Source organism: Bombus affinis, chromosome 6, assembly GCF_024516045.1.
Source record: "Bombus affinis isolate iyBomAffi1 chromosome 6, iyBomAffi1.2, whole genome shotgun sequence".
NCBI lineage: Eukaryota > Metazoa > Arthropoda > Insecta > Hymenoptera > Apidae > Bombus > Bombus affinis.
Window position 1 is genome coordinate 9100490 of NC_066349.1, and position 22904 is coordinate 9123393.

The 22904-nt window shown below is 36.3% G+C and overlaps 3 protein-coding genes across 10 annotated transcripts in view; 2 read left to right on the forward strand and 1 right to left on the reverse strand.

Moving 5' to 3' along the window:
* The window catches only part of LOC126918013 (UNC93-like protein), a 55456-nt gene extending 41508 nt beyond the window's left edge, over positions 1-13948 (forward strand). For all 3 annotated transcript variants that reach the window (XM_050725543.1, XM_050725545.1, XM_050725544.1), the window contains exons 4-6: positions 1415-1577; positions 7442-7709; positions 10234-13948. In XM_050725543.1, coding sequence (XP_050581500.1) covers positions 1415-1577; positions 7442-7709; positions 10234-10553 — 751 coding nt within the window. In that variant the 3' untranslated portion in view covers positions 10554-13948. The remainder of the gene's footprint in view (positions 1-1414; positions 1578-7441; positions 7710-10233) is intronic.
* Positions 13949-14840: 892 nt separating this feature from the next.
* LOC126918017 (heparan sulfate glucosamine 3-O-sulfotransferase 6) lies at positions 14841-19031 on the reverse strand. 2 transcript variants are annotated; one of them, XM_050725556.1, is made up of 4 exons: positions 18864-19031; positions 17022-17636; positions 16177-16667; positions 14841-15824 (listed from the first exon to the last, which is right to left on the reverse strand). In XM_050725556.1, exons 2-4 carry the CDS (start codon positions 17516-17518, stop codon positions 15700-15702), a joined length of 1113 nt encoding a protein of 370 aa, XP_050581513.1. In that variant the 5' UTR covers positions 17519-17636; positions 18864-19031; the 3' UTR covers positions 14841-15699. The 2 variants fall into 2 exon arrangements, with proteins under 2 accessions (XP_050581513.1, XP_050581512.1); XM_050725555.1 differs by having other exon boundaries at positions 18628-19030.
* Positions 19032-20335: 1304 nt separating this feature from the next.
* The window catches only part of LOC126917890 (axin), a 30657-nt gene continuing 28088 nt past the window's right edge, over positions 20336-22904 (forward strand). For all 5 annotated transcript variants that reach the window (XM_050725293.1, XM_050725298.1, XM_050725297.1 and 2 more), the window contains exon 1: positions 20336-20764. The gene's annotated coding sequence lies outside the window, so the exon portion shown is untranslated. The remainder of the gene's footprint in view (positions 20765-22904) is intronic.

Here is a 22904-nt window from a genome sequence, read left to right on the forward strand (position 1 = left end):
TTACCTCAGACTTTTATTGTTAATTCGTGCGTTTAATCGTATAATAAAATCGACAATTAAAATTGCCATCGACAGCTTCTTGAACGATCCAGTAGCTAGAACGGTTACATTTCTTCGCGTTCTAATTAACTGACCTTTGATAAAAATTAAACTACCAATAGAAAGATTTCTAAATAAAGAAAGAGGGGAATTCCAATTACCTTCGTATCGTTATCCGCAACTGTTTAAACAATTATAATCTATCGCAGGTGTTTTGAGAGAAATGTCGTGCGTAAGAAGAGTTACAAGTTAATGCTTCAAGTGTCAGAAATCATATTTCAAAACAGGAAATACTTGTGTTTGTCTTTGACGAGTTCTTTTTGCATATCGTGGTATTTCCATCACGATTAATATATTCCAACTGGTTGTTAATCAATCCACGAGCGTTCTACCTCACTGATTTCTGTCAACATTTCGCAATACATACATTTCGAATCATGGGAGTATCAAGGCTTCATTGACAGCCTCCACTGTCACAGGCGTTCGAGATTACTTACTTAGCATAGGAAACCGGCACCACAAATGTATTAGAATAAATATACCAAACCAGATAAGCCTCTACAACAATACACTTACGGTTTGATCGCGTTGTTACGCTATTTGAAAACTACAGGATTTAAGCTACGATTAAAAGAGCACGATGATGTGCCACGTTCTTTTAGCTGATTAAACCAGACACTGAATCCTAAATCTAGATAAAACTACAATTATAATATAAAATTATACGAATATAATGTAATATAAAATTGTATGAAGGTATTTTTGAATTTATTTTCTCGTAAGAGAACGTGCCATATCGTCGTGTTTCTCCTCTGTAGCTTTTCCTATTACGTTTGAAGATTTCAAAATACCGATTGTCACAACATTTCAAAATATTTATCGTTGCAAATTATAGATTTGATTTCTTGCCAAACCTCGTACATTCATCACTTACTCTTCTAAGTATTGACATCTTTCGATCTCGCGGCTCACCTTTCACTTGGACCATTGAGATATTCGTCAAACATCGAGCGTAGTATTTTCAATTATCGAACAGTAAATATCGAAGAATCAATAAGAATGGATTTATCATACTCTTTTCCTCCTCCGACGTTTATTTATTTTTCTTCCAAATTTAAAGACGGTGAAGCCTGAAAGTGCTTGGAAGGACGTTCGATCAGGAATTTACGAAAATCGCCGAAATTAACAGACATCCGTTTCTGCCGCGACACGGACAATTTTCACTTCCGACACTTGCGTCGTTTACCATTTCTGTGTCGCTTCCACTTGTCGATTATGTCTGCAACCTCGAGGCAACTTGTCGAATTAGTCGCGCGACGAGAGCTTGGACTTAATTCGGACGGAATAACGAGAATTCTCCTCTTCCCTGTTGCAGGTATGGCGAGAAACAAAGAAAAGTGGACAGTCAAGAGCTCAGTGGTATACAATTGCTCTCGGCAACTGCTTATCAACTGAAGAAGCCTTATCAGCAGCTCCTTATACCAATCACAATATGGATCGGCATGGAGCAGGCGTTCATCGGTGCAGACTTTACACAAGTGAGTAATTAGCATTGTTGACAACTTCTACGATACTTTAATCTCACATCGATGTAATCAAACGTTGTCTTACGAGCAAAAATAAGGAAAAAAGAAACACATTAGCTTTTCGACTTCGATGTAAGAACTTGATTTTTGTTTAATAATCTATGAACGAGATTTTCTCGATGGAGAATTTCATTAATTTTTGAAAGCACGATATCGTCGTACGTGATTACACCAATACTCATTTTACGTATACACAATGATTTACATAATAACACTTAGGAATATTCGTTTTAATCGAGATATAAGATCGATAAGATATTAAGTTAGTTGATGTGAGCGTAAACTATTTTTTATTTTCTATTGTTTTATCGTGTTTTATATATCCGTATATTTATCCCACGTTTGTTATTCTATTATTTGTATAATCTTCGTACGAACTGTTATTGTTCGATTTTTATAACATACAGTCCGCGATTCTTCCGACGAATAAACTAACAATTTCAACGCGTTTTATTGCGTTTGGACAAAAACCACGCATTTAAGGATTAAGTTAACGAGTTTCCAAGAGTTCGACGATATATTGTCCGACGGTTGCTTAACGACTCGGCCAATTATTTACGACTCACGAGGCAGAACAATCGAACAACAATGAGATTCGTATAACTTCGCCCACGCTGCTCGTTACAAAATGAACGAGCCCGTTGTCGGTGGAAGCTTGGTTCGATAAGACATCGATTACGAACCAACTATTATGCATTCGAGAATGAATCTCTTCACGTCGAAGAAACCGAAGCGAAGAATCGAGACGATCTCGTGAAACGTGACCGACCATTTAAAAGTATAATAATATTGGTTAGAATAATGGTTTACGCAGAATTATCCAGCCGATTATCCAAGAATTCTTCGTTGCTCGTTTCAGAAATTTGCAACACAGTTTCAATGTTTCCACTCTAGCATATCGTAGCGCATTTATATCGTAGCAAAATAAATAATTTTGTAAGAATAACATTTCTTTAGCATCTTTATCATTAATTTTTATCATCGGTATACGCTACAACTCGCTTCGTCTGCGTTCCATTTATTTGCATCTCGTTGCTTGCAACTTCATTTACCGCGACCAGGTTTAATAGTTAATGGCCGATTAACCGAACTTTCGCCGATTAAATCCACTTATTAGTATCGCGTGATCGAACGACGATAAATAGCGAAGAAACGTACGACGAGTTATACGGATGACGGATATTTATGAAAATTGATATTTTTATAAATGAACTGATTTTGCAACGAATTAAAAGATCAGGAGCTAGCCAGAGATTCGTTTCACTCGTCAAATATTATAACTGGATACTGTTAACACTAGAACCACAGATAGTTAACACGAAGCTATTTCTATCACAACCAGTAGAAATAACTGGTCTTTAAAAAATGCGTAACAATAGAATATTTTTATATCTATTGATTTATTACTTTCTTACAGAAGCAATTATTCCATGTTATCCCTAAACGAGGGTCAACACATTTATAAAATTGTAGAACCAGTCGTTTTGACTGCCGTGGTATTTCTAGTGTTAGTATCTAGCTATCTAGCGATCGATCCGGAATTTTCCTGATAACTGATATCATATCGAATGATACGCAGTACAAATTTGAAAAACGCGTGGCAAGTTGTACAAAACGAAGAAATTGGTTAATTCGGGTTCGATAAACAGATTGCAGGACCCTTTTACTCTTTGACAAGTACCGGTCATTTTCACTGGTATTGGTATAAGTAGCCTTGATACAAAATTATTTTCAGTTTAAATACACAAAAAGCAAAATAAAATTCATTATATTATTAAAAAAAATATAACACGAAGTAGGAATGTGAAAATAAATTTGTAAAACCAGTCAATTCGGCTGGTGTGGTAGTTCTAGCGTTAGATAGTTTACATATTTTTACACGTTACGCGCATTCTGCCTCTACGTCCCTCGATTTCCCATAAACGCACTAAGAACACGTAATTTACGCGATTTTTATTACAAGTAGCTACGTGAACTTGGTCTCGTCGCCGATGTCTCTACGCCTTTTTGCGAAAAAAGAAGAAATCGAAGGGGTTCGGTCGTAATATCTTACGTGGTATCGTCGTATGAACGTAATGGTATCATGTTGGACGATGAAAATCCATTGGATGAGAGGGAGAGAAAAATAAAAGAAGAAACGCAGTAACAAAAGCGAACAGTAAACTAAAATCGTTAATCATTATCCTCATCAGATGCAACACAAAAAGCTGGCTAGGATCACCCGGATACTAACCGGATACAGAACGGCAGGTTCGTGATGCGTAACGGCCATGCGAGGTCGTACAATTGTTCTCCGGAAATACATGCTACTGATCACAGATATGCTGAAATATCGGCTGAAGCACGCATCCTTTGGCTTTTAAAGCGCTGAATGACTTTAAATTATAAGTTGTATAATATACGATTGGCTCTGCGTACAACTAAAAAATCGCCAGCATGAAAATGAATGGCGTATAAATACGGCATTGATCGTAAATATACGGTCGTATGTATTCGATCGATCTTTGGTAACGCTGAATTTTCATACGCGAGAGAAAAAAAGAACATTATCGTCTATTTCCTTGAGAAATTGGGTAAAGCGTACGTTTGAAAGTTATCCGTTAAAGAGATAAGGAATCATTAGTATTAATTAGTATTAGTGTGATATAATTCTTTATTTTGGCTTTTAATCTTGCGATTAGAATTTAGGAGTCGGAGTTAGAAGTCTCCTGTAAATTCCTAGTTTGCCACGTTCGAGTACAAAGAGGCTCTCGAACAACGTTTCCACAAGATTTAACAATTACAAGGTTCTTAGAACGTCAATTTAGTTCTTTGCGATTATCTTGTAAAAATTATTTACATAGCGTCATGTGTATAAGTGCAATGATCGTAAAGAATAAAATCGTCGTAGATCCTTGCAATTAAGTGATTAATTCCTATTGAAGATAAGCTCGAGTCTGCCAGGTACATTTTCCTGGTAATTCACACTGCTAATGGACATTCCTTTAAATTTGGCAGGATGTAATTTAGTTACGAAATTCGAATAGAAAAACTCGTGGCAATTTCGTAGTAACAGTGCGCGAAACAGTGGCAAGTAATTTTCCATTCGTTCGTATAGATACGAGGGCAGATTGGAAAGTTCCCGGAATGACAATAGCAATAACAATTAATGCAATTCCCAGCGGCGATTCCTCAAACTTTCCCATCCGCCCTCGTACGCATTTCACCAGCGTTCGTCCTTCCTTGCCTTCATTTTTCTATGTTCACTTTGCTCTCGTTTCAACAAACCAAACGTTTGATTTAACAAACAACGAAATGGAAACAGATAGGCGCTCGAACAGAAATCTCGTATTCAAATTTCTCCGTCTGAATTTGCCCGTTTCTCTTTAAACGAATTGAAAATTATTTCCAATGCACTTGAAATATCATCCAACGTTGCAGAGATACGGATATCGGTTTTGAAAACGAGCAAAACAGCGCGACAGGATTACTGACCAATCGATCATAGTGTGCACGTACCTACGAGCAATGATATAAGTATAGACGTATGGGTATGCAAAATACGAGGGGAAAAAAGAAGGGGAAGAAAAGGAGCAAAAGGAGATGATACAGTTTGGAAGGTAAACCTGTTGGAAACCAGTTCGATGATGAAATATGTGGGCAAATTGGGCAAGGAATAAAGTAATTGGAAGAATAAACGCTACTGGAAAGCATCGGGGATGTTGGGATGCTGACTTCCATTGAATCAGCTGGTTCCACATGTTATAAATAGCCCAGAATCTTATTCTTGCAGCAATTCCCCGATACCACTTCCATACCTGGAATCTCGTGAACCAGTATTTCTTCTTTTTTTCTCGTTCTACTGGTGCATCGATGCGATGGTGTGGCTGGACCCTGCGCAGCTATCACGCACACCAAGTGGCTAAATGAAAGCACGTAGGAACGACGAACGCATCTTCGCAGCGTGCACAGTGTCAGCGAAATTTCTTTGATTCTGTGATCAAGTTTCCTTACTTTGGATTTACGTTATCAGCATTGTTTCGCACGTTGCGTTCATCCTATCGTGAGAATTTCGTCAAATTGTATTATTTTTATGCGACAGACGATTTTTGAGATACGATGCTCCTCGAAGAAGGAATTTATGATAGAAGTAAATATAGGAAAGAAATGTTTAGTCTCCACGTTACTTCTATCGTCTGAATTTATTGTTTTCTAATATTTCGGTTGTTTCCAGGTATATTAAATATTCTTCCTAAGTGTGTTAGTTCTTATTATGTTATGATTCTATAATATATAATAATAATAATAATTTATTCAATTTCCATCTCGCGGTCAAGAAACGCCACTTGGACTTACAGCTTTTCTAATTACACACATCCTCGTTCGATCCTCTAACTCGTTCTTCCATACTTCGCTATCATATATTATAATTATAATTCTTTTATGCGATATCAGATATGAACTTACATTTCATATGTGCGAAAATAAGGACTAGATATTAGACGGAAAAGAAATATTTAGTACGGGTATCTTAAAGTAGTAGAAATACTCGAAAATAATAAATTTCCACTTACCTGTTCTTTTATTTGTTGAAAATATATAATAATTTCTCGATCATAGAAAATTATAACACATAACATACATTCGTAAGAAAACTACAACGAGATGCTCTCATTAACGAACACCCAGTATGCAGGATAAGATCGCTCACGATCGATTGATCACATTGATCAACTCCATACCGTAGGACTCTACTTATCGGGATTAGTGGCGGGACAAAAAGTTTATATAATTGGAGTTCGTATAATGGCAGTTTGCCAATTATCCCCGCTACCTGCCACTTTTCGTTCGTATAATAGGATCTCGAGTTCAGGTTGACGAGTCGAAGCAGCGAAACTTCAATTAATCGAGCGTTAACCACGAAACATCGTTCGAACAAACGATGTTCGCGTAGATGAGCTTCCATCGTAACTTTTAGAAGGAATAAACATTTCCGAAAAATAATTTAATAAAGATACCAGCATTGTTTTCAATTTTATCGCAGAACCTACCATTATTTATGCTATCTTTACGTCGTCGAACTCACAGATCAGAACATCAGATCAGTCCTCGAGAATGAAACATTAAATCGTGTAACTTACGTAACGAAATTCAGAAACAAGGAAAAAGTAGAATCGACCACTTGCCTTACGACAGCCGCATAAAACTCAGCTGTTGAAAACCATCGAACCTGTAACCTTTTTATTACGATCCTTTCCTATCAACTGGATTTCATCGATCCGTTACGAACGTGCAATGTATCCGCTACCTGTAACCAGACATTCCGCGAATCAATGTGAGATCATCTGTCACGTTTTCGCGAACATCGCTGGATCTTAACTGTTAAAGTGGTCATCGCTTCTAAGAAAACTCTACATCTGGTCTTTTTAGTTTTCTCAAGCGCTGAAGCCATCGACAGCGTATAGACAAAAGACTGGAACAAGGACCCACCATAAACATAAACTTTTGGTCTATTGGCCTTCTAAGTGCTATTGGTTTATGGATGGTCCTTGGAACAATCCTTAAGACTATTAAGGGTACGCAGTAAGGATGCGTGGACATCTGGATGCAATCATACCCTCGGTGCATGATCCGGTCTCCGTGACATTGGTTTCGGAGTGTTCAGTTATAGGGTAACATTGCTAGCGTGCGGATCTGGACCAGCTCAAACTGTATTCTTACTTGTAACTTCACTTCTCTATTAAATATATATTTTTCTACCTCACAATTTATCCACGCGTTTCTCTCTTTATACAATAACTTCAACATTAACAGTACTCGATCCTTCTCTTTTTCAGGCCTACATTTCCTGCGCGTTGGGTGTGCACCGGGTTGGCTACGTTATGATCTGCTTCGGAGTGGTGAACGCTATTTGCTCCTTGGTCTTCGGCTCTTTGATGAAATTCGTCGGAAGACAGCCACTTATGGTGCTGGGCGCTATCGTTCACGTTAGTCTTATCGTCGTGCTACTCCACTGGAAACCGCACCCCGATAACCCTTACGTTTTTTACACGGTTTCCGGGCTGTGGGGTGTTGGTGACGCTGTTTGGCAGACGCAAGTCAATGGTACGTATAACTTTGCTTTTGGAGGATACAGCGGAGCAACGGTTCCTATCACGATGGTCGTCGATGACCCTCGTTCGTCGCTACATTTTTCTGCGCTATCGTCTGCGATAAGATAAATTTCACGGATTAATAGATCTTCGACGATGCGAATGATTCGTTAGCTTGTTACAATGCGGTTGATATTATTGGGCTGGCAACTAAGTGATTGCGGATTTTGTCATTGGTGGTACTGATAATCATTTAGTTGGCAACACAATATTAGAGTAGTTTGTGGGTTTAAAATGCGCAAATATAATATAACGTAATATTTCGCAATGATTAAACTTTACAGTATAGCACACGTCAGCGTGCATCGGTAGCTACCAGGGTAAAATGCAGGAAATTCACGTGGTAGTCGTGCGAATCTTGCTTTTAACTACTAGAATATACATTATTATCTAAAAAATCGATTATCAGCTGTTCGATTATCACGAATCTCTTACATAGGCTGATTTCTATTAAAACAATTTCATTTATGACTATTTGAATAACTATGAGAAGAGATGGGAACGGTGATAACGATAGATTGTTTTTAACGAGCCAGTCTGAATATTTGTGTCGGTTTCATGGTACGTTACAAGTGAAATTAGATTCTCTTATCGCGAAATTCAATCAGAATATGTAATAGATAATAGCAAATAGATAACAGGTAATAGATAATAGTAAATGTAAAAGAGGAAAGATATGTAATGTAAGGTATGAACAGTGCCTTGACATGGATTCATAAAGGATTGTTAAACTACTACAGTTCCTTATTTTATCTGTTATTAGTATGAATCAGAAATTATTTGGCATACAGTTAGCTAACGACACAATTCACAAACAGATACAATGCGTTTAAATATATTTGTATGCAATGATCTTAAAATATACCACGTATGAGTCATATGTAAAATAAGCGTTGAAAAGAATGGAAAACAGCTAGTTGCAAGCAGAATGACAAGTATGTACAAAGACCGATTTTTCATACGAAAATAGACAAGTAGTAGCAGTTTTCATTCGACATGACGATTAACCGGAACTTCTCGATGTATAGTCTTTTCTTCCTCTTCGAGAATTCTTTGTTAATTCGTGTCTAAAGAATGCCATTATCAACTGTCCTAACTGGTTAGCCTCGTCTTGGAAAAAGGAAAACTTTATTGTATGTTTGTCGATTATGTTCGCTGATTATGGCATACTTATATGAGACTTTGAGTTGAATATTCAATTCACATCGATGGTTTATTAGATTCCTTTATCTTGTAATCGAGGCATTTTCTATTGGCAGGATGAAATATTTGTCAAACGTCTGCTAAAGGGGAATTAAATTATGTCTAGAGAAACGGATAGATGCTGTTTGATAAAAAAGACGAAAAGAAAAGATTGGAATTATTCCAAGGAAAAACTTAATAATGTTGAGATTACTTAAAGGACTTCTTTTTCTTTTTCTTGTATATCAATTACTCGCAAAGTAGCTATAGGAAGAAAAATTCAGTACAATTAGGTCAATCGTTCTTAGAAGATACGGTTGTGTAATTTTCTCGACATCGTTGATATTTTAATCGTAATGTTTCGAAGAAAAAGTTCGGCGTAAAAGTTCAAACGAAAAATCACCGATACGTTTATTAACGAATACGATTTTTTTATATTCTCCACGAATTTATCAAACTTTCTAACAAAAGGAAAGCGCGATTAGCTCGAAAATTACTAAGAGGAGATAGGAAACAATGAGAACTGTGTACGAAAGAATTACGCGATATTAAGGAAAAATAAATAAATCCGAAAAAAGATATAGATACCGATGATGGATAAAAGAATTGGAACAGCTGGAGGAATGGTTAAGGAAGATAGAAAGACCGAGGAAAGAAAAGTTAGCAGGTTACCAGCGATCTGACTGTCTAAAACGAGATAGTAGTTTCAGAATAGAAAGAGCTTCTAACGTAGACTCTTAGCGTGTGGGTTTAAACAACTGGGTTAAGGATAGTATAAGCATAAAGTATGGAAGGATAAACGAGAAGATCGAAGGAGGAAGCGTGTGATTAGAAAAATCGTAAGCGAGTTGTGTTTCTTGGCCGCGAGTTTGAAATAAATTATTATCATTGTTATTATATAGCAATGACTCGAGACAACGTCAATTCGAAAAAGAATAAATTGCTAATCGAAATAACTCAAGAAAGTCAATTTAACTATCTCGGTAATTGCGAAAAAGTTTAATTCGATTCTTAATCCCTTAACCTACGATTTACGTTCGAGAATTTTGGGCCGGAAACGTGAACAAGCTCGCGCAGCCTTCGAGCCATTCGCACGACTTGTGTAGTACGTACTACGGGCTATGCCCGTAATATTTACGTTTGGTCCGATCATCTACTGCGGGCTATGTGGTGATATTTACGTTTGACTCGATCATCGTATTACGGGCTATGCCCGTAATTGTAGGTTAAGGGGTTAAATTCCTCCACTAACTAACGTTCAAAAATTGACCTAATTGTTTCTTGTCAATTTGCAGGTCTATACGGAACGCTATTCAGGCGTAACAAGGAAGCCGCGTTCTCCAACTATAGACTATGGGAGAGTGCCGGTTTCGTGATAGCATACGCATACAGCACCCATTTATGCGCCCGTATGAAGCTGTACGTGATGCTAACAGTGCTTCTTATCGGGACAATTGGGTACATCATAGTGGAACTATTGCACAGGCGTAAACAGAAAAGGCTGAAGGCGATCGCGGAGGATCCAAAAGCGGCCCAAGCGGAGGCGAACCAAGTGGAAGAAACGGACGACGAAAAGGACGATATAGACGACGATATCATTATCACTCACCTCTGAAGCAATATCACGATGCGAACTCGCGCACCGACGAGGAATCTCATCAGTGTCTCAAGCTCTTCTCTTTTACTCTTCCTTATTGCTTTTTCCTGTAATAACGAACGCAGCTACCTTTTATCAGTCAGCGAAGATGCACGATGATACATCCGTCATAGATAAGCGAGCTATCGTAAACTGACTGAAAAAGTGGTATCACGATTGTTGCTTGTTTATAGGAAGCGTAAGGGATAGTAGGCGTGGTTTTTGTTTTATTTGTTTTGTTTAAAAGAACGTAGAACGGGAATCGATAGGACGAACGATACGAATATATAAAGAGGAAGAATGTTCTCATCGATTACTCGTGTTACTGATATTATACGAATTTGCGATGAAATTGTAAATCCATCTCGGAGATGAATTATCAGTAAGAAATATCGCTGGATTCCGATAAGATGGAGAAAAGGTTTTACTCTTATTAGAGCGCTCGAAAATTTCTCTTTTTTTTTTTTGTAAATTGTTCGCGCGTTGTTTGTTGATTTTATAAATTTCACTTTAGACGAGCTTCGTTCGTTTTACGCTACGTAACGTAGCGCGTGTTGGCATAACGCGCGCCGACGTTTCTTTTCTTTTCTTGCATCGAGGAACGAAAGAAAAGGAGAAAGGGAAACGCAAATCGCGCACGCGACAAAGCTCGCGACTCTGTACTTGAAACGCGTTTCTGCTGAGAAACGAGCAGCCACGAGACACAGCGTGAAAGAATAAAAGAAAGAAACCGACTCATACAAAATTAATGAGGGATAAGGAAAATGCACGAAGGGTGTATACCTAGACGACGATCAGTCCCGCTTCGTGCACGTGTTGTTACACGTATCGCTTGCAACGGTTCAACACACAGCGATTCCATTGTCGACCGTTAAAACGAATTGCTTGCCTTGACGGTGCTAGAAGCGCGTTCCGATGCCATATTCGTCCTTATGCGTTTACATAGTCTATTCGAGATCTTCATTTAAGCGTAAGTTTAATTATTCAAAATGCAGAAAAGAGAAAAAGAAAGAGAAGAAAATGATAATAGGAACTAAATTAAAAGTATCATTGAAGTATCAGCCATAAATAAACTATTATATAAATCAGCGAATTTGATTTTTTCAAATAGTACAAAGGGGAAAAGATCAAGAAAAATAATAAAATACGTTCCTAAGAACGTATACGATAAGTAACAAAATTACTTATACAATGAAAATTATACAGTGAGAAATATATACAACTGAAAGTAATTTAAAATATTAGAAATATATTATTTATTAGATTCTGAGACAGGAAAATCACAAAAGTATTTCTAAGTGCACTGTGTTACAAACTATCTTATCATTATTAGACAATAAAGAACCTCTTAATATACTTTTTATTTAAAAGTACATATACGAGGTAATATTACAAAATTCTTTATACTGTCTTATCATTCTACAAATTTTTTGTTATATTTTCGGTTGTAAAAATAATTTCGTCGCTCATTGTACTCTTTATAGATGAACAAGCAAAAGAGACCATTCGTTAAACGAATTCTTGACGAGTTGACTATTCGTAGATCGTACATATTCATAAGATGTAAGACACCTCCTCATTGCCACTATGTGGAAGCGCTTCGTAGCAACTTGCCATTAAGTTTTATCGGAATTTGTGTCCCAGTTTTGTGATAAAAAGATCGGATCTTCTCATGCCGAACGATTCGATCGTGAATCCGCTTATCTTGTATATAGATTATGGATAGCAATTGTATATGCGGTGAAATGGATATTCCATTTGAATGCGTTGTTCTGGCTCAGTGAAGCCACGATTTTTCAAATTGTAAACTGGCCGACTTCGTGTCTTTGTTATCTTTTTTTATTCATGACTACAGATGCACTTATTGTTAGATCAAACATCCACTGGATCGAGCCTGTAATTTATATTTTAACTATTCTCTGACTAAAATATGTGCTAAACTATGACGACAAGGGATAATTTATTTTATTAATTTAAATCATGAGGACGAGGTTCTCCATTCTGAAACACATTTTATGGAATTTCCAAACGATAAAGGAATTTCAATCGGATGATATTTTCGTTTTGTTCGTTTGATTGATGCAGGCTAAGTCTGTCGTGGAAAACAGGCCGGGATTGTGCATCTGCATTCGATCGATGGAACCGAAACCGTCGAACAGAATCGACTCACGAAGAAACATTTCCAAGGAACATTTCACGTTCACCATCGCCAACAGGATGACGAGGAGGAAGAGCGTAGATTGTAAAATTCTATCCGATGCATTTCTCTCGTACGTGCACCACGAAATGCTTCCAATTGTCAGTAATAATCGAAATCATGATAAGAATCGTGATAACGATATCGTGATTGAGCATGATCTTAATTACGTATGTTAGAGAGAATAACGAAAAATTATGACGTATTAGTAGTAGACGTAAGGAACATTGTAGTCGTTAATTTAACGTTAAGTATTCAGAAAAATTTATTTTATAGATCATCTTTCTTTCTTTTCCTTTTCTTCTCTTTCGATATTCCAAAGAAAGAGGACAAAAGGAAAAACATGAAAGTAGGCAAAGGCGAATATTATTATACGTATGTATTCTTCTTTTCGCGAAAATTCATGATCGATTGTTTTCGTAACGAAGGACCAAGGCAAGATGATTATATTGTTATCCATATAGAATAGTCCCAAAATGGAGGAAGGAAAAAAAGAAATATAAAAGGATAGTTTGTTCTATCCCGGATGTAACGTTGAATCAGTATTTTGTTAATCGAATCGAATTGTATTATGCGTTAGTTATTACGATCGTTCGATGATCACGTATGATGAACATACTGACCTACTGTGTATTGTAATAGCATCCCTCTCGACAGTATGTATTCCGTCCACCAATCGATAAGATTGCTCAAGAATCTTTAACATAAGATTAGAGTACCAATAAAACCTATGTCGCACTTACATCTTTTTATATATACTTACGTAATATGCATATATATTTTGCCATTTCGATGGGACCAAAAATGTACTTAATAATTTCCAAGAAAGTAAATAGTTTCCGTTTAACTTGTACTTCTGACTAAGGGAAGAAGCATATTATGGATAAACGTTGGTCGAGGAAAATTTGACGAACCGTTTGACTGAAATCGTACGGCTGAAATTTCTATCGTTAACTTTCACTTTTCTCGATAGTTCAATAGATAGTAGGGAAACAGACTAGAGAGACGTATTTCTTAATATCGTAACATTTGTACAAAAGGAGGATGAATCTTTTGCGGAAAGTATTAAAACAATACTCTATACAGTTGTATAAAGGAAACGTGCACGTGCATCGTGTTGTTTTCCTCCCTTTCGATAAGTCGAAAGCAATATTTCATTACAAAATTTGTAACAGACTGTCCGACTTGTTGTTATTTCGGTACCTGTAACATCTTTTCCTGTAACTGAATAGTTGATAATCCATTCACTGATGGGGGTTTTTACAATTTTTACTTATACAACAGGATTATCGAGGAGGAATTTTTTATTTTTCCTGAACGATTGCTGTAGCGTTTCGAAGAGGGGAAAATATTGGATAAAATGTAAGTATACATATAGATTACACGTTGTTTTTTTAGTTGGTAAATCACTGTTTATTTACAACTTCGTTTTTTTCTTTTTTTCTTTTTTAGATTAATTAGGCCACTTGAGCAAGTAAACTTAATATATAATGAACTACTTAACAATACAATCGTTGAGAATTATTTTCGTAACTCTGAGCTACGAGTTAAAGTCTTCATTTAATGATATACCGTAAATTTATACTAACAAATTTTTGTAATTGATAACTATTCAGGAATATTTTTATCAATATAGAAGACAATTTCTAAACGAACTCTGATAATTTATGCGACTACTCTTCCATCTCTAACTATTTAATCAAAGTTCACATAACTTTATAATTGAATTTGTAAAAACTGTTTTATAATATATGATATCTGTGTGTGTATGTGTGTGTGTGTGTCATTTGTGCGCGTATGTGTGTGCACATTTGCAAAATATAAATACGTCATTTTTTATTGCAGTTTGTGCAAGCTCTTGCCACTTGCACCTATCGAAATTAATTATATATTTTGATATGATTACACAAACTTTTTTTAATAACCCTCGTCATTACAAATGTCTAATTGACGTTATTAATATTTCTATGCTCCTTTTTCCTCTAACCGAAATACGTTCGTTAAAACTGTACTCGTATATTAAACGCGAGACGTAATTTTTTATTACTTTAAATTGTACTCAGTTTCCGTTTCCGCATCTACGAGAACTTCTACACTGTTATAGCGTTTCTTATAATTTAAAGATATTTTGACGCAGTTCAACTAAATTATTCAGAAAATATTCATCGCTTTCTTGCTTAAACATAAAGATACATATACTAGGTAAATATCATTAGAATTACGTAGATTCCGTGCTTGATACATTGGAAGATCAAAAATTCAACAAAATGTGCAAACAATTCTTAATTCTAAACAGAACTCTATACAATCGATAACAGTAACTACGTATTTTAATACAGATTCGAACATTTTCTATTCTGCACAACTACTTTAATGGAAGATGGAATTAACAAATCAACATTTTAATATGTAATAAACATTTCTAAAGATTCTATTGTAATAAATAATAGATCTGATAAATAAAAGAATAACGGGTATGGCCGTTTATCGTTTAAAATTCGAATATACTATTCTTTTCTTTCTTTTGTAATGTCCTGTAAAAAATATAGTGGAATATATGTATGCGAAAAATGATACATACGATTGATAACATTCTGCTGCCACTATAAATCTATACGCGTGTCTAAAAGTTAATATCACGAACAAGAACAGGAATTCTCTTTCTGTGTATTGTCAACACATTGAAACGATGGATATGCCCCCTCTTATTTTTCCACGTTTATGCAGTACATAAAAAAATATAAATATGGTTTAGAGTAAAAACGAATATAAACTAACCGAAGAGTATTATCTGGTTCTTTTACTAATTATTTACTAACTAGTGCAAACTAATGGTGTCCGCATGCGCGCGTGTCGTATCTCAGTAAAAATTGACTATGTTCTTTTACTTGACTAGCTTCGATATGTATTCGCTTATCGCATTTATTCTCACAACCAGCCGAAATCCATTCCGGTCAATTGGTAGAAACGTTGATTGAATGGACGATAAAAATCTCTCAATCGTTGTATGGCTACAGGATCTATGTAAGGATGACTACGACCCTTGTTCTTACCTTAAAATTATAAATCATCGTTACAAACAGAATTAGGAATATAATTATACTTTTATGAAATACATATAATTAGATTCCTCCTTGATGCAGCAAATATGTTTCATATTATAGAATCTCAAATTATACAGATCTTAGAGCATAAAAGGTTCAGTATCATAAGAAAATTTGTTTATACATACAACTGTAAGAAACCAACTCCACATTTATAATTGTATTTCATAATTTACGTGTACGTGTTCTATAATTTTGCCAACATATTTGACAAATTATACGTTTTACATAAGTCTATAATATTTTTTAAGAGGCAATAGTATTTTGAGGGATTAACAGGAATTATTTTTAATCGACTCACCAAGGCAATGGGGTGTAGGACGTTCCTCAGATTTGAGCAGACAGGGGAACCCCTTCGTGGCATTGAAATAAAAATGTTTCTCGCAGATAACTCTTTTTAGGCCCAAAAAGTCCTGAACTCTGGTAATCTCAGCGACTGGATCCACGATCAATCTTTCTCCAGAGACGAATAGAAATTGTGACAATGGAAAGTACTGAAGCCATCTCTCTAAGTGTCGCGCGTACACTCCGATCTTCAATGGGACCCACGTTGTGTCCACGATTTTCGATCCATTAAGAAACGCTAGATCCTCGAACTTTGGCATGTTGGCTCGTTTACTCTTCACTTGGGTATAATCGGATATCGCTCGAGTAACTGGATCCCTTACTACGAGAATCAATTTCATCGCAAGATTCATGCGTTGAACTCTTCTCGGTACTTCGCTCGTCACGAAATACGACGGGGTTTTCTCCATCGTGATTTGAGTGGACAATGTCGGAGGCATCCTATGCCTAGAATATACCGTAAGAAAAATATTTTATTAAGTCACATTATTAGTAATTTTTGCAAAATAAAAGTAACTTCTTAGGAATGTGCATAGGAATATTGGAGAAATAAAAATACTTAAGTACAGTGACGTGCAAAAGTTTCCAGCCATACAAATTTTTCGCTTTATAAAGAATTTTAAGTGATATTACCATTATTTCCTTTTACTTATCATACTGATATACCCAATATTATTTGAAATTCTTTTAGACATCATCTTTCGAATATCAAGTTAAAAATTTATTTCGTCGAAAATCTTAGAACGTCACTGTGTATACTAAGATAAATACAAACCACGAATCAGTGGTTAATAAACCTACCTATACCAATGGAACCCCTTGATGTAATGATGATCGAAAAAGTGAACTTCGGATCCAGCTGCTCGAATAGCAGGATGCAATCTCAAAAATTCTAACAGAGCTCTAGTCCCGCCTTTTTTAACTCCAATTATCAAAGCTGTGGGTAATTGTTTACTCGGCATTAAACCTTGCTGTCTCAAGATCTGATACTTTCGCAAGGATCCTGCGTTCCCTTTAACGCTGTTGTTGCCTGTCCAAAGCGACACCATTTGTAGCTTCGATACTTTCGTGTGTTTCGATTTGACATCGCTTATCAGAGAGGATTTCTTGATCGTTAAACGATCCAGATTCGGGTCGTGTGCGAGTGGAACGAAATTTCTCGGTTTTTGGAAGGTTGCTTTACCAGGCAGGTTGTCGAGTAGTAAGGAATTGTCGATTAAAAAGATCCAGATGAGAATTACCAGAAAACAAGCTGGAACCAGGATTTTTTTCGACCAAGGCCCTTTTCTAAGTTCCATCCTGAACTTAAGAATCGTCGTATTTCACTGGCATCCTGGATTCCATTCTATTATCAAGCTTTCAGTCTTCTACCTCCATGCTGATATGTTAGGATAGGTATTTTTCTGTCTATCATGCCTACAAAAGATATTAATGTGAAAATTATCATAGCTGTATTTAAAAATAACATGCATTTAATTTAATTCTAATATTAATTCTTTCTTAACAAGTAAATTCAAATAAACATTTAAATTTTCTGTTCTATTACATCTATAAGAAATATTTATTTGTCAAAGGAACACGTAAAGCTGATATAATTCTTTAGTATATAATTATAATTCATACATTCATACACACAGACATCAATTGCCTTCTTGTTATTAAAACTTATATAAAATATTTACAAAAATAATATATAAAGACTATAGTATAACAATTTAAATAGATATTAAAAATAGGAATCCCTTAATGTATGGTCTTTAAAACGTTAACGTGTCTCAGTTTACCCAATCATGCTTGATGTACCGTCTGCATCTCGCATGAGAGGGTTGCATATGTGCAAGGTGCTCAATCAACCTACTGTAAAGTGTTGAAATATTTTATAAAACACTGTAAAGTATTTTAAAACACTACTGTAAAGTATTAAAATATTTCATAAAACATATAAATAAATAGATATTCAATATTACAAATAATATTTTATTTATAATAGGTGTATGTATATACATATGGATGTATTGTCTTGATCCAAAACTGAATTATATACATCAACATCTTCCAATAAATTTACAATTTAATACATTTCAAAAAGCATTTCGTTTTCGTTCATATTCATTACGGTAGTGATATACAACAAATTCTGTCTGCCAACAATTGCAATTACTTCTATTATTATCATTACACGTAATGAAAATTTTTACAATATATTTTTTATATCATACAGTCAAATATATTTGCTGTAATTAAAAACAAATTGCATACAAGAGAAAACCCTCATATTAACATGAATTTCATTCTTTCGTAAGATAAAAATGGAAACTAGAAATTCACCTACATTGAATATCAAGCAGGCAACCTATCTAAACAACATAAATTATTAAAAAGTGATTGCATATTTGTTGCAACATACCTCCATGCCACAGAGTATCCAAGCGCACGTTAATTTTATACGGTATCCATAATTCTATCGTGATATTCGATTCTTTCCGGTAAATAGATGCGAGGATATGTGATTTCGTTTTAAAGGAAGTGCACACATTTAACGCATTATCAGTCGGCGCGTTCGTAACAATCGATAACGCGGAACAAGTAGAAGGGAGAAACGGTAGTATAACACAAAGCGTATCGATGAGATTTCATAGCTACCGAATCGGATAACGAGAAGTTGAATTAAACTTCATCCTCGTCGAGCTCTTCTCGTTTTCTTCGCATGTAAAAATGCTGCAACGTTTGTTAATCGCATGGCGCGCTAAAAACCTTTCCCTCTCGTGTTGCTCGCCAACATAGTTGTGAACTGTACGACACTAGCTCCACTCTTCTTAACGTGGAACAACTGGGAAGCTCGTTAGAAAGCAATATAGATCTTATGATATCGAGCAACCGAGCCCAGCTGAAAAATCGAAATATGTAATATCGTTTTATCAATAAAAGATTAAGGTACTAGAATAAAAAATATTCTTTTATCGATAACTCGTGAAATGTAATTGTATAACAGGCATTACTGATGTTATAATACTTTAGGCGATTTAAATTTAAAAAAATTTAAGTATGTATTATATTTTGTTTGCTGATACAGTTGAAATCAACCATGAAGTATATATATATCTGTTAAAAATAAGTATTGTATAATAGCAAAAATTTAATGTTACAATTTATAATATTCATTAGTGCAATTTACTGTAATTTATGTTTAATTATTGGAGTAGCAAATGTTTTATATAAAATAATTAATATACGAAAAAAAAAATATATCAGATTTCAAACATGACAGAAAATGTATATTTTTTGTAAATAATTTTTTTTATTATATTAAATATGTATAACATTTCGTTAAACAAGTATAATCTAATATGAATGTTAAAAATTTACTTTTGTGTTTATATATATATAGTTGCTTACTTAAAGAATTAAATTTATATCACATAACGTATCCACAAAAATGTTCAGCATATAAAAAAGAATATTATACGGACATTTAATACTCAACAAGAATATTAGCATAATATGTACGTGTATTAAATAATAATGATATCTAATTATCAGGGAATGACTTTGTTTACATACATAATTAGTAAAAGAAATTATTCAAAGTTATTAGTTGTCTACAATGTTTAAATACTTTATAACAGAACAAGTATGTTCAAGGCAATATTAAATTGTATCTTTTTTAATTAATCGATCATTAAAAATATATACTCCAAAATTGCTACGAAATTTTTGGAGCAAGGAGGCGCTAAATCAATTAGGTACGTGACTGTCGATGATACATTGACTACGTGCAGACACGCATTTGTGTGCGTGTTTCTTGGTAGTAACATTAATTAGCAATACCGTGAAACAGTAAAATAAATTGACGATCGATTTGTTCAACCCTTAAAACACGTCGATAACAAAATGAATGATTTATACCGATCTAAAACTATATCGAAAGTAACATGTTCTCGCAGAATTAGGTGAAGAGAAAATTCTTGGAGATGAATGAATGACGGCGCGTCAACTAGATACAGGACTGCTCGCGGCAAGGGCATAGGCCATGCGGCCCGTTGATTGGCCGGTCTTTGAAGGGGCAAGTTTAGTCAGAGGCCGCAAGAGTGCGCGTCCCGCGCACTCGTGTTAGATCTCGATGGCGACCGAGATGTGCCTGAGAGACGAGCCGCGAAATGCCTAGCTGTGTAGTGTTTGATTCATCGTGAATTCATTGTGATCTCCGTTTACTCGATACGATCGGGAAACACTTTGCATGCCTCCACCGTGTCAACACGCCATTATTGTTACGGTCGTTCGGCGCGGTGTGTATATATTTCGCCGTGAGTGTGGTGCGTGTGTGCGTCGTGTCGAAGTGTCGAGAGTTCACGCCGAATCATCGTCGTCGCTAGGAGAGAGCGAGAAAGTAAGGACGAAGAAAGAGAGGTACGATGTGTCTGCGTTTCAGCCCGTACCATTTTTTCGTCGATAGTTGACATTTTCGAGGATGAAACAGAGGTCTCGCCGGAGAGACGCATCGTCATCACGGCACTAGCAAATACAAGCACCGTCGGATATACCGAGTAAGTCCACTGGCCCCGTCTTTTCTTTTCCGAGAGCACCGCGATTCCTTTCTTAAAATCCCTCTCCCTGTCTTTGTCTCTCTTATTCGTTACACCGCTCGCTTTCTCTGCTCTTCTCTTCCCAGCTTTTCTTCCTCTCTTTCCCCTTATTATTTCGCCTTCTTTCCTGCTCCTTTTCTTCCTTCCAATCTTTACCACGTTAAACTTCTACTCTTTCTTCCCCAGCCTTTTTTCCTGCATACTATGAGTGTGACCCGTTCCTGTGGCAGGACCGATAGGCGCGTGTATCAACTCGGCCGTGTTTTGTATATACCCCGAGAAGATCAAAACTCGCGATGTTTGGCTGTCGCCGTCGCAAACGTCGACAGTCACAGAACGTCGGGGAACGAGAGAGAAAGAGAAAAAAAAGAAGAGCGAAGTAAGAAATAACACGAACGGAGATTTCCTCGTGCGTAACACCCGAGAATCACCCGCTCCAAAATACACCACGGTGTTTACGTCCCCGGATCCCTTGGTTTTATTCCCTCCGATCGCTTTGTCGATCCCTTTTCCGCTCCTGGATTTTTATTTCCTTCCTGTTCTCCTTCTTTCGTTTACCTCTCCTTACCGTCCTCTCGTCTCTGCTGTGCCCCCCTGTTTCTGTCTCTTTTTCCCTCCTCCGCCTTTTTCTTTCACAGGGATCAACTGTATCCCTCTCTTTTCCTTCTATAGCCTTCTCCTTTCCTCTTTCCTATTCCCTCCCTTTCCCGCTCTCTTTCACTCTGCTTCTAGCCACGAGAGCTTTGCGCGTCTCGGGGCGCGTGTATTCACGAATCGAGCTCTCTTTCTTGACGGTACCCACCACCGAACGCAGCCGTGCGTTTTCTTCTCGAGTCGTTCCACCAGCTTTTCTGCCAGTCGCAGTTTCGTTCCTCGCTCCGTGCCCTACCTTTTTTCCCTCGAGCCTCCGCGATCGTTCCGGTTCCACGTCCGTTTCGTTCTCCCTCTCTCTTCCTCTCGTTTTATATTTCTTTCTCTCATTTACTCTGCTCCTTTTTCATCCTGTGAAACCTCGCCGCGCGCGAGTCCTCTCGTCTCCCGCGGGCTCTCTCTCGCGGTACATGATTCTGCTACACGCGCGATCTCCCCCCCACCCATCCCTTCCACCTCTGCTTTCTTTATCAAAACAATACATATGCTTACGGGTGTGCGAGAGCGCGGGCTCCTCCTGATAATCGTGAATATCAATCAGAGATTTTATAAATAATTCAGTAAAAACCGATAAAATCCGCTGAAGTCGACGTGAGTCCTTCCCTCCCCCTCTACAGATCTACCTCCCACTCCTTCCATTCCTCCCCCCGCCCATTATCCTGGACTTCTTTCCGTAATTGACGACAGTTCACGATAAATGCGGCGAATAATTAAGACACCATTACTTCCTGGTTCTGTTACTGTATCGTTGGGAAATTGTTTGGGAAGATACTTGATCCGATGGAGAAGGGAAGGTTGATTTTAATTTTTGTTTCTTTCGGTCTTTTTTTCGAGATTGCAATTATTAGTTTCAATTGATTTCGAAGTTATTTAGGCTACCTCGTTATTTATTTAGATGCTTGGAGATTTGGCGAATTATCGTAGGATATTTTAGTAATTCAGGAACATTCAGTTTGGAGTGTTGCTGGTGATTAGAGTTATGGAAGTATATACTATATGCTCTAATAATTAATAATAGAGATTTAAGTTAAATAATATACTATATGATACGATAATATAGCAATGGTTAAATTTAACTTAAGTCACTGTCATTAATTTTAATTATTGGAGCATATAATACCGCAATAACTCTAATCAAGAGGAATACTCCAAAACAGATATTTCTCTACAAGTACTATGATAAAAATGATATACAATATCTTGACAATATCGGTCATCAATTTGATGTTATTTTTTTATCTAAAACTCTATCGTTAAGAACATTGACAAATTTGGTCATAAAATAAATGATTATCAGCATGTAGGAACAAATTATGATTATGGGAACATGTTGAGAATCACTGTTGCTGAAAACAGTGGCAAGTTTCATTGGCTAGTGTTAATGGAATATGTGGCAGAGGTTTAATGAGAAATACGTGATTTAACTCGCTCTTAATTAATGTATTATATC